General features: G+C 49.3%; 1 protein-coding gene across 1 annotated transcript in view; it reads right to left on the bottom strand.

Annotated features, from left to right (window-relative positions):
- Positions 1 to 608: 608 nt before the first annotated feature.
- Positions 609 to 11836, bottom strand: part of Inpp5k (inositol polyphosphate-5-phosphatase K) — a 21237-nt gene continuing 10009 nt past the window's right edge. Inside the window, exons 8-12 of the mRNA XM_021212470.1 lie at positions 3826 to 4015; positions 2549 to 2686; positions 2196 to 2279; positions 1966 to 2070; positions 609 to 1816 (exon numbers count right to left, since the gene is read on the bottom strand). Coding sequence (XP_021068129.1) covers positions 1757 to 1816; positions 1966 to 2070; positions 2196 to 2279; positions 2549 to 2686; positions 3826 to 4015 — 577 coding nt within the window. The 3' untranslated portion in view covers positions 609 to 1756. The remainder of the gene's footprint in view (positions 1817 to 1965; positions 2071 to 2195; positions 2280 to 2548; positions 2687 to 3825; positions 4016 to 11836) is intronic.

Raw genomic sequence — 11836 nt, 5'->3', positions numbered from 1 at the left:
CCGCAGCTTCCTCCGCCCAGGAAAGGCCTATAAAGCTTCCTTCCTCTGGGAAGCACATCTACCCACAGCAGGCTCATCCTCGTGGCCACACAATGGCTCTTATCAGTCTCGGAGCCAGGCACCAAGACCCTGCACACACCAAGTCTCACATATTTCCTGTTTCCACCCAACGGGTCAGGGGTGGGCCCAGAACAGCCATATCCTGACTGGGGCCTAAGAGGGAGAGCAATCCCCTTCCTTTTTCCGCCTCTCAATCACAGCTGAACTCACCCTTCCCAGTTCAGAAGGGATCCTGCACCAGGATACCAGCACAGTTGTGTTTCAGTGTAGGAAGGGTAGAAGTGAGTTTGTGGAGAAGTACTAAGGGACCCTGCCCCCAGAGCCAGCCCCAGGGCTTCATGAATCACAATAGCAATGCTGGGAATGTTTTGGAAGGGTTTTGGTCTTAGCAATAGCTCTCTTGTCTACAGGTATCATTTGCATTTTCTAGACAACTGAGACCCCTGTGGGTAAGGTAGGGTAGGATGGATCATAGAGGCAAATCCAGTCTCTAGGCCCTATTCCTATACTCTGGTCCTTTTGCCCATCAAAGGAGTCACACAAGAGCATAAAAGCCATATTTATAATTATCCTCCAATATGACAACACACAGAGAACACACAGCCACAGCGCACTAGAAGCCTGAGGGGTTATTCTTAACACCCGGTGGCTCCCAAGATAGAATACAGAACCTGGAGCAACTGGAGTGACTTGACTTAGGTCACAGGATGGACATGAGCATTGCAGGGCAAGACTCCCTGAGGTGTCTGTCTTCTCCTGGGAGAAGAGGCACCGAGTCACTGTTGGCAGGAGCAGGGACAGGCCGCATCCACATGGCACCCGGAGAGTGCTGAGGCTTCTTGCCCTAGGTCCTTCAAGATGTCTTGAACCTAGCTCCTCTGCTGCTTCGAATTTCTAGGTCCCAGCAGGGCTCCGAGGGAGGGGCAGTGCTTTGCCAATGAGGATGAGCTTGATCTGAAGACCACCCTAGTGGATGGTGGCTCCTCCTCCACCTGTCAACTCTCAGTTGAGGGCAAGTGGGGACATGCGGCTGCACTCACCAGCAGAGGCTAACCTTAGGCCCTACAACTTCCTGGTCAGATTCCACTCTCCAGAGCAGAGATGGGCATTACACGACTGTCACAGTGCTTCAGCTGAAAGCAGGGATCTCAGAGCCTCTGCTCATCCCCATGGGGACAAACCATGAGGTGCTAAGACTTTTGGAACCCAGTGCTGTTCGTGCCACCCAATTTACAGGGCCTGTACAAATGTGAACATCCCCCTCCCAGGCAGCCCGGGGCCCAGGATGGTGTGATAGGAATGCAGGCCTGTGCCAGATAGGGCATGTGCCTGGCACGACTGCTTGGATGTGAGAGGGAGTGTTTATGTGTGGATGAAAGGGAGAAAAAAGAAATGGCATGCAAGCTAGTGGAAGCAAGCAAGTCTATATGCAGTGGACTGTCTCCAAGTCTTCACCATTGACACACTACTCTGTTTCAATCACATCTCTGTAACAAAAACCTGTATTAAAGGGCCAGTTCGTCTGGCCTGGAGAGAGCAGAGGAGTCTAGCTGAGCTCCCCTGGGAGGTGGGGAGCTGGAGGATAGTCAGGAGCCTCCTCAGGGGCTGGGCCAGACCCAGCGCTGCTGGCAGTGCTGAAGCAGAGCTGGCTTCCAGCTCTAGCCTCCGCCCTGGATTCATTCACTCCCATCTGGGCTCAGATCTGTGGCTCAGGCTCATACAGTGTGTCCTCTCTCAAAAAGGAGCGAATCGGGATCTGAGGGGTAAAACACACGTAGCAGAAGATGTGAACAGAGTTCTTCTCTACTTTCCTAATGCCCCACCCACCACCCAACTCCACAGGCATAGTGTGCCTCCCAGATCCTTCAAAGTAACCGTCCCCCTCTCCCAAAAGCAACCCCTTACCTTGAAGGGTTGACTTATCCCCACTACAGAGTGCAGGTTGTTGCTATAGTAACAGAGAAGAAACTGATCCTCGGTGTCAGAGATAGCACTGATGTTGATATACACCTGGGGCAACAGGAATGGGGTCAGTTCTAGGGCCCTGGGCCCTTCCCAGAATAGTGGTAAATTATCCACTTTCTTCCTTCCAGAAGACAAGAATGTTTAGGCAATTCTGCATGTCGGAGATGTACCTGGTTTGTGTTGTTACCATAGGAGACTTGGTTGTCACCGACCCAGACATAGGATACATAGTCATTAATGTGGCGCATCCCCACCTGTGAGTGGGAATCAGGCAGGCAGTCAGTTGTTGAAGAGGGTATGACAGCTACAGAAAGATCCTAAGGAGAAGATCTGTAAAGGGCAGATCTTACTGCCAGAGCTGGTCTTAACACTAAGTCTTCTCTTTGCTGATGGGCCCTAAGTTGGACAGGGTCCCTGGGGTGGACAAGGGTAAGCTCTTCAGTTGTCTCTGGCCAGCTCCTGTGAGCCCCAGTGATGGACAAACCAGGGGATAATGGACTCCCTGCCTTGCCTGCCGTATCACCTTGTATAGTCCGATCCAGTCCCAGGGGCTGCTGAGGAACTCTGGGGTGGAGGTGTAGCTGATCAGCATGTCGTTCTCCATGGTCCACAGGTGGTCAGGCATCATAGTGACCAGTGGGGCAGTCATCAGTGGGTTCAGCTGTACACAGGGATGGGTGGTAGGCTGAAATCCTTAAGGCAACTATTCCTTACTATGTTCTGCTAGCATGGTAGGGGCAACAGGGACACAGTGGGCATAGCAGTGGGCATAGCACTTTGCTAGGCTACTCTAGCTGGACCATAGGAAAGGGGAAGCTTGTCCTGCTGGGGGGGGATGGGCTCTAGAACCAGGTAAATAGCACAGAGCCCAGAACTGAGGATCTGCATGAATATGGGGAAAGGGACCCAGTTTAAGAAAAGTGAGCCGGATGTGGTGGCGCACACCTTTAATCCCAGCACTCGGGAAGCAGAGGCAGGCGGATTTCTGAGTTCAAGGCCAGCCTGGTCTACAAAGTGAGTTCCAGGGCAGCCAGGGGTATAGAGAAACCCTGTCTCAGAAAAAAAAAAAAAAAAAAAAAGTGGTCTGGGGGCTGGAAAGTTGGTTAAGAGCACTAGATGCTTTTCCAGAGGCCCTGGGTTTAAGTCCCAGCAACCACACGGTGGCTCACAACCATCTTTAATGGGATCTGATGCCCTCTTCTGGTGTGTCTGAAGATAGTGAGTGTACTCACATATATAAAGTAAATAAATACATCTTTAAAAAAGAAAAAGAAAGAAAGAAAAGAGGACTGACAGCCACTCTCTTCCGAGGTTTCTGCCCCAATCCAGTTTCGTGGGGTAAGGGTCTGGTGAGATCAGCTGGAGAACTGTGGAAGGGCCAGTGTGGGAGCTGAGAGGGGAGGCAGTTTAGTGTGGTCAACAGTGCACTGTTATTAGGTGGCACGCTATAAAGGATGGGCAGAGCTCCCTCTGCAACTCGATCTAGTTACAATTAGGACAAATAAAAGGAAGTCCTATTTCACACAGTAGGTAATAAGCATGATGGACCTCATTAACCTCCAGGGAGAAGACCAAGAGGAAACAGAAGCCTATTCACAAAGGGCCTCAACACGCTTTTGACAGGAAGAGCCATCAACAGCTCCTCAGAAGCACGGGGATACCTGACCGGGGAGGAAAGACAATCATGTTCTACAGGTGTCCCCTGGAGACGGCCTGTCTTTACCACCCAGCCCGGAGGGCCTTGCAGTGTGGCTAGCACAAGCAGCCCTCAGCCAGGTTTTGGGAAGCCCAGAAGTTCACCTCCAAGTCGAAGGTGCCAGTAACAGGCTTATGGTCACTGATGCTGTATGCCATGTGGCTGATGTAGTTCTTCAGTGTCAGCAAGAAGTAGGAGGCTGGTACACTGGAGGTCAAGGGGCTGGCCTGGGACAGCTGCCGCTTCAACCTCCACAGGATGCGGTCAGTCCACGCAGGCTTGCGTTTTTTCTCACTTAGGATAGGGAAAAGAATGGGAAGAAAAGGGGTTGGCACGAGAGCGGGAGAGTGTCTCCATGTGTCTGCTTCAGGGTCTACCAGCACTTGAAGACTTCCGGTACGCTGGCAGGTCAGAGTAGCCAACAGAAGCAGCAGCAGTCGACCGCAGACCCTCTGCTAAGCCCGCGTGTTTATGAATTAAGCTGTGATTTAGGAACATGCCATTCAAGGCACTTCTTAAAGAAAAAACAAAACAAAACAAAACAGAAATGAACCTAGGTTAGGTTTTGAAGATGTAGAGACTCAGACTTGAATTTGGGGAATGCTTGCCGCCGGCCTGTGGTTAGTAGGGTTGCCACTCGCTCACCCGTTACAGGAGGGAGACTGAGCCTTAGAAGGGGAATAATTTCCCAAAGCCACAGGGCTACTAAGTGGTGCATCCAGGACTCAAGGCCAAGCAAGCAGCATGACCGCAGAGCACGTGCTCCTAACCACCACACTAGCCCTCTAAGACTCCAGCTTCCTCATCTACGAAATGGAGATGAGGACAGTTGTTACCTCACAGGGCTGCTTAAGACGACTAGGTGAGCGGGACTTCCTCTGGATCTAGAATAGGCCTCTGCCTGAAACAAGCTGTCTGTAGAATTCAGTCAGTGTGGGTAGACAGGGTCGCCTGCAGTCCAGGCTGTCCTCAAACTCTCCACATACAGGAGGAAGACTCTGAACTTCTTGTCTGATTGCCTCCATCAGTGAACGGGTGTGTGCTACCATGGCCACTTAAGAGTGGTGCTGGCGATCCTCCTGCTTCTGTAAATACCAGGCAAGCACTCTATCACCTGCACTATCGCAACTCTCACTGCGATTCTTTGTTCTCAAAAGTCATCAGAAAGAGCCTGCCATGTAAGCAAGAGGGCCTGAATGAAAATCCTTGTAAAATTCAAAACTAAGTAAGCACGGGGCTAAGGAGGGTGGAGGCAGGCAGGCCCCTGGTGGAGGCCGGACCCCTGGCCAGCCAGTGTAACTGAACTGGTGAGCTCCAGGCAGGGAAGTGACCCTGTTTCAAAAGGTGAGGAGGAAGCCAGGGGTGGCAGCGCATCCCTTTAATTCTAGCACTGAGGAGGCAGAGGACAGCCTGGTCTACACAGTGAGTTCTAAGACAGCCAGGGCGATATACAGAGACCTATTTCTACCAGACCCCTCAAAAAAAAAAAACAAAAAAAAACAACGGAAAGAAAGAAAAGGAAGGGATGAGGGGTAAGGTGTCTGCCACCAAGTTTGACAACGTGAGTTCAACACCCAAAAGGTGAAAGTGAGAACCAATGATCAGAGGCTGTTCTGTGATTACACACGTGCCTTTGCAAATGCATCCCCCCCACACACACACCAAAAATGTAAAAAAAAAATGTTTAATTATTTTTTAAAAGGAAAAACAACTGAAGATACCAGACATTAACATCTGGCCTACACAACACGTATATTCACATTTATTCATTCATATTCTCTCTCCCGCTCTAAAAGAAAACTAAAAGAGTCAGGCATGGTGGCTCATGCCTGTAATCCCAGCACTTAGCTGACTAAGGCAGGAGATCACTCTGACTTTGAGGTCAACCTGGGCTACACAGAGTTCCATGCCAGTGTTGACTACAGAGTGTGCTCCTGTCTCAAGGAGGGCAGGGGCACTGGGGAGATGTCTCAGCAGTAAAGAGCACTGGCTGCTCTTTCAGAGGACCTGGGTTCAAGTCCCAGCACCCACGGATGTTAACAACCATCTGTCACTCCAATTCCAGGGGATCCAGTTCCCTCTTTTGATGTCTGTGGGCAGCAGGCACACATAGGCAGGCAAAACACATAAAATAAAAAAATAAAATAAAATTGTAAAAAGCTGTGGAGTATGCCGGGCTTGGTGGCGCAGGCCTTTAATCCCAGCACTCGGGAGGCAGAGGCAGGCGGATTTCTGAGTTCGAGGCCAGCCTGGTCTACAGAGTGAGTTCCAGGACAGCCAGAGCTATATAGAGAAACCCTGTCTCGAAAAAACCAAAAAAAAAAAAAAAAAAGCTGTGGAGTGATGGAAGATGACACTGATGCTGGCCACTGGTATCCACAGACAAATGTACAGGTGATGAGCAAGTACGTCTACATAAATGTACAGGTACATACATGTACACACATGCACAAACCCCAACAAAAAAGTAACCAACAACAACAAAAAATAAACCCAAAATAGAAAAAAAAAATGCTTTCCAGTTAGGCACAGTGGTGCACACTTTTAATCTCAGCACTACAGAGGCAGAGGCAGGTGGATCTCTGTGAGTTCAAAGCCAATATGGTCTAGAGAACAAATTCTAAGACAGCCAGGGCTACACAGAGAAACCCAACAACAAAAAAGAACCAGTCATAATGTACAGTCTTCTATGTCCCAATCACTTTGACAGTTCCCATGCCCTGCTTTCTTCAGTCCTATTTTTACTACAGACTTCCAATGCACTGTTGGCATTCAAGCAGCAGCAGGTCTCAGCAAATGAGGATGATGCCATGGTAAACGCAGACTCTGGAGTGAGGGGCCAGCTGGAGGAAGGTTCTGGTATGGTAATGCCAGAGCTGTGCCCTCAGGGAGATGACTTCACCTCTCTGCAGTCAGTTTCTTGAACTTTCAGATGGGGTGATAACAGCCCTTACTTCAAAGGGGCTGAGGTGTTAAGGAGGGGCCAAAAAGTGGAAACTCTGGCTAACCCACCTTCTGCCCCTAAGGCTGTCCCTAGATGCTCACCTTTCTGGGGGGTTTGCTGTTTGTTCAGAGAGAGGGTCTTTCTATGTGCCCCTCACACAGCTGAGAACTCACTATGTAGACCAGGATGGCCTAGAACTCACGTAGATCCACCTGCCTTTGCCTCCCCAGTGTTGGCATTACTAGGAAACTGCCTAGCTACTGTGTCCTTGGTCATCATGTAAGCCCAGCAAGGCTTACAACGTGAAGAGAGCCACACAAATGTACCTCTTCAAAGCCCAGGCTCTCCCCAGTTCTCTGAGATGGTTAAGANCCCAGACCTTCTGTCAGGTTTGTGTCTGTCTCCTTCCCCCTCAGTGCTTCTCTGCCAGCTCTTCTTCCTATCTTTTCTTTAGCATCTGTTCATCTTTTCCAACAAGGTTTACCATATGTCAAGTAAGAAAGAGTAACAAGCAGGGTCCGCAGGGCAGGTGTGAGAGTGCACCTTTAATCCAGTAGAGGCAGGTGAACCTCTGTGAGTTCAAGGCCTGACTGGTCTACAGAGCAAGTTATGGGCCAGCAGGAGCTGTAGAGTGAGGCTCTTATCTCAAAAGACAACAAAAGGGGCTGGTGAGATGGCTCAGTGGGTAAGAGCACCCGACTGCTCTTCTGAAGGCCCCAAGTTCAAATCCCAGCAACCACATGGTGGCTCACAACCATCCATAACAAGATCTGATGCCCTCTTCTGGAGTGTCTGAAGACAGCTACAGTGTACTTACATATAATAAATAAATAAATCTTTAAAAAAAAAATGACAACAAAAACCAACACCAAGCAAACCAAAGAGAGTTGAGGAGATTCTTTCTGCAGCGCTGGATGGAACCCAGGGTCTGTGGTAGGTGACTATCACTGAGCTATACCTCCAGTTCCTTGACTTGGTTGTTTGGCAAACAAGACAGAAACAAAATGCGAATTAAATATGTTCAAATATTATTGTATCTATTCTTCAAGTTCTACATTTCTCATAATTTTTGTTGTTGTTGTGGTTGTTTTTCGAGACAGGGTTTCTCTGTCTCTTTCTCTGTCCCTGGCTTTCCTGGAACTTGCTGTAGACCAGGCTGGCCTTGAACTCAGAAATCTGCCTGCCTCTGCCTCCCAAGCGTTGGGATTAAAGGCGTGCGCCACCACTGCCTGGCTTGTGACACTTGTCTTATTGACTGCTCCAATCTTTCCAATGGTGTTGTCTTTCATCTTTTAAAAAAGATTTATTCAGCCGGGCATGGTGGCACACGCCTTTAATCCCAGCACTCGGGAGGCAGAGGCAGGCGAATTTCTGAGTTCGAGGCCAGCCTGGTTTACAGAGTGAGTTCCAGGACAGCCAGAACAACACAGAGAAACCCTGTCTCGAAAAAACCAAAAAAAAAAAAGATTTATTCATTTTTATTGTATGTATACGGGTGTTGCCTGCATGTAAGTTTATGTACCACGTGCACACAGTGCCCAAAGAAGCCAAAGGTATCAGATTCTCTGGGACTAGAGTGATAGGTAGTTATGAGCTGCTGTGTGGGAACTGAACCTGGGTCCCCTGCAGATGTAACAAATGCTGAAAGTCTCTGAGCAGTCTCTCCAGCCCCATGGTCCTGTCTTACAAGTCACATTTTTTCTTAAGCTGAGACTGGCTGCTTTGTTCTGGTGGAAGCTGGGTGTTGGTCCACGGCTTGTGCTTGCACAGAACCCACGTGCTTTCCCTGTGCTTCTGTCTGACCCTACCTCTGTGAACCTGCTCACTCCCTTCAGAGCAGCCAGAGCTGTCACAGTCATCAACTTGGCAGCTGTCATCAACCACAGGAAGGCTAGCCGGATGAATGGTTTCAATAAAACTGTTTCTCAAATGAATGAACACACCTTCACTTTCAGAAAACTAAAGTCAAAAACTGCAAGATTCTCTAGATTCTAAAACAAACAAAAACCAAACCAACCAAACAACCCTCAGACAGAGGCAATCTATGACCCCAGAGGAGCTGAGGCACGTGATACTCCGTACTCAGTGTCTGTGTTGAGAGTACTTTTCACTTCAGCTCCCTATGGACAGCTTTTAAGTGCCTCATTGAACTCTGGAGCATGGTTAACTGGTCAGGCACTTAATGTGTCCATGACACAAGTATTGACTGGCTTTGATCATAATATCCTCTGCTCAGTCTCCCCAGTCTGCATCCACAATGGCTACTGTAACAACACCTGGTGCAATCCCTGACTCTAACAGGATTCCCCGCCCTGCCCTCGGCTCCTCCACCCTCCCTGTAATGGAGCTCATTTCGGTTCTCATTACATCTTGGCTCAGGTACACTGCATGGCTAATGAAAACTGCATTCTGGGCTCTGCACACGGATCATCCATACTCACTTTGTCTAGCTAGACATAAATCACCTACAGTCACTCAGGACAGCTACACAGGCTAGGGTCTTGTCACCCCCAGTGCTACTCATCAGTGCTGCTGGAGGACTAGAGAGCCTGCCCTTCCTGTCTACCTACATGGCTGCCTCCTTTGGTGGACTCTCCTGAGGTGTATAGCTGAGGCAGAAGACTTGCCTAGTACATGCAGGACTCTGAGTTCAACCCCTTGCAAAAACCAACAAACCAACAAACCTCCCCTTGACAAATCTAACTGCCAACCCCCTCCTGTCTCTGGCTGCCAGCTTCCTTTGGCACTTCATTGAGTTCTGGAAAGGAACTGGCTAACTCCCTGTTATTGGTGGGCCCCTTTGCTAGTCTGGCTCGAATATTGTTCTCAGGCTCCCAGTAAAAACACAGGCTAGACACTGTGCTTATACCTGGGGTTCACATCAATTAGATCCAGGTTCTGTGCTCTGGGTATCAAGAGACTGACTGGCTCAGTACAGGTTTATTTTATTTTGCAGCACTAGGTCTCAAACCTAGTACCTTACACATAATGGTTCCACCAGCGAATTACACAGATCTCCTACGTTTTGAGACAGGCAGCAAGCCAGGTAGTAAGCAGCTTTGTGATTCAGGAAGACTCGTAGCCCCCATGTGTCTGACTGCAGAGCTATGTTTTCAGTGGTTCTGCAGCCCAAACACAGAGGGATGTCTAGGCAGGAATAGTGGACATCATGACTGAAATACTCCTGACTAGGGCCAGAGTGTAGATTCTCAGCACTACACTCAGTATAGAATTTAAAGTACATGCCTGTAGCCCCAGGGATGGGCAAGTCTCAGACAGTTGAGTTCCTGCAACTCATCCATCAGCAAGACTATGACTGGACAAATGGTGACTGCCTGATTCAGGAAGAGACCCTGCCTTAAAAAAGGAAGGAAGGAAGGAAGGAAGAGAACAAGTAAGCAAGCCTAGTGTGGGGGCACACACTTATAATCCCAGCACCCAGGAGGCAGAGGCCAGCAGATCTGAGTTCCAGACTAGCTTGGTCAACTGGATGAGCTCCAGGACAGCCAGGGCTACATAGAAAGTCTCTGTCTTGGAAATAAAACAAAATGAAACAAAACAGAATGGGGAGCAATGAAAAGAGACACTGACCTCTGTACATATGTACACACACAAACAGACCAAAAAATACAAGTAAAATATAATCCCAGCCACCTAAGAGGCAGGAGCATAAGAATCATGTCTTCTAGACCAGCCTGGGCTACAGAACAGGGTTTCTCTGTGTAGCCCTTGGAATTCACTCTGTACACCAGGCTGGTCTCGAACTCAAGAGATTTGTCTGCTTCTGCCTCCTGAGTGCTGGGATTAAAGACATGGGATACCACTGCCTGGCTAGCCCCCTCTTTAAATACAAAGTTAGTAACAGCACTGTCTGCTATTAAATATATGTGCAGAATTAAATGGTACAAACCACTGGGCAGTGGTGGCGCATGCCTTTAATCCCAACACTTGGGAGGTAGAGGCAGGCAGATTTCTGAGTTCAAGGCCAGCCTGCTCTACAGAGTGAGTTCCAGGATAGCCAGGGCTACACAGAGAAACCCTGTCTTGAAAAACAAAAACAAAAAACAAAAACAAAACAAAAAAAATGGTGCAAACCTTTCTGCACAATGCCTGGCGTAAGGTAAGAGCTCACTTTCGGGCATAGTGAACTAGTGTATAACAGTGAAGATCTCCATCCTCCTCAGGGGGTTGTCTTGTCTGATGCTCTCCTTTTGCTCCTGCTGGCAAGACTGGCTACGAATTCTCTGTGTATGAGTGGGCGGGGCTCTGCTGAAGCAACCCAGGACTTTATACATGCTAGGCAGGCACTGTCCCACAGAGCTGCAGACCTAGCGCTATGCTTAGATGAAGTGCTATAGGTGAAAAGCACTCCCATCTCCAGAGACGTATATCTGAGCCCAGCATATCACAGCTAAGCTCCCTGGGGGCCTGTACTTACAACCTATGAGCCTAGCTACCCTGTCAGACCTTCCCAACTCTGGCCGGGATTTAGCTGCTTGCCCGGACTTAGCGCCTGCTGGTAGTCTCTATCCTGTGCCCAAAGGGAATTGCACCCTACTTGTTAAGGATTGAACTAGGGCCTTGCATGTGCTAGCCAACTACTTTACCACCAATGATACCTTCAGTGCACACTGGGGTCTTGAGGTGCGAGCCTCCAAGGCTCCAGACAGTTATTGAGGCCTCCTAGGTTCCATGTTACTGCTCAAGTTCAGTGAATGGCTGTGGAGAGCAGCGTCTCCCTGCAGCTACAGTCTCATCAGCCAGCCAGAGCTTGTTCTCGTCCCTGTTTTCCAGCCTACTCTGTTGCCAGGGGTCTGGGTCACTCTGCCGGTGTCTCTCCACCTAATAATATTAGCTGAGCTCCCCAAACTTGTTGGGAACCTGCTGTCAGAGGCTTGCTCTCCATTTAAGCCTCAGGTTTTGGTCACCTGGTTACCTGGCCCTTTCTCAGCTCCTAGTTCTTCAGTCAGGTCACGTCACTGGGTACGCAGTCCTGAGCTAAACATATGTAAGGTCTCAGCCAACTCTGAGTGAGTTATGGATACTGATCATCCCCATTTCATGCAAACCAGCAGCAGAGCTAGACCACCTTGCAGCTGGTAAGGACAGCCTGTGTGCGCCCTCTGTACTGTGTGAGGGCAGCCTGTGTGCACCCTCTGTACTGTGTGAGG

This window comes from Mus pahari, chromosome 14 (assembly GCF_900095145.1).
Source record: "Mus pahari chromosome 14, PAHARI_EIJ_v1.1, whole genome shotgun sequence".
Lineage (NCBI taxonomy): Eukaryota > Metazoa > Chordata > Mammalia > Rodentia > Muridae > Mus > Mus pahari.
The sequence above is the reverse complement of the archived record's forward strand: the minus strand, read 5'-3'. Positions and strand labels throughout refer to the sequence as shown.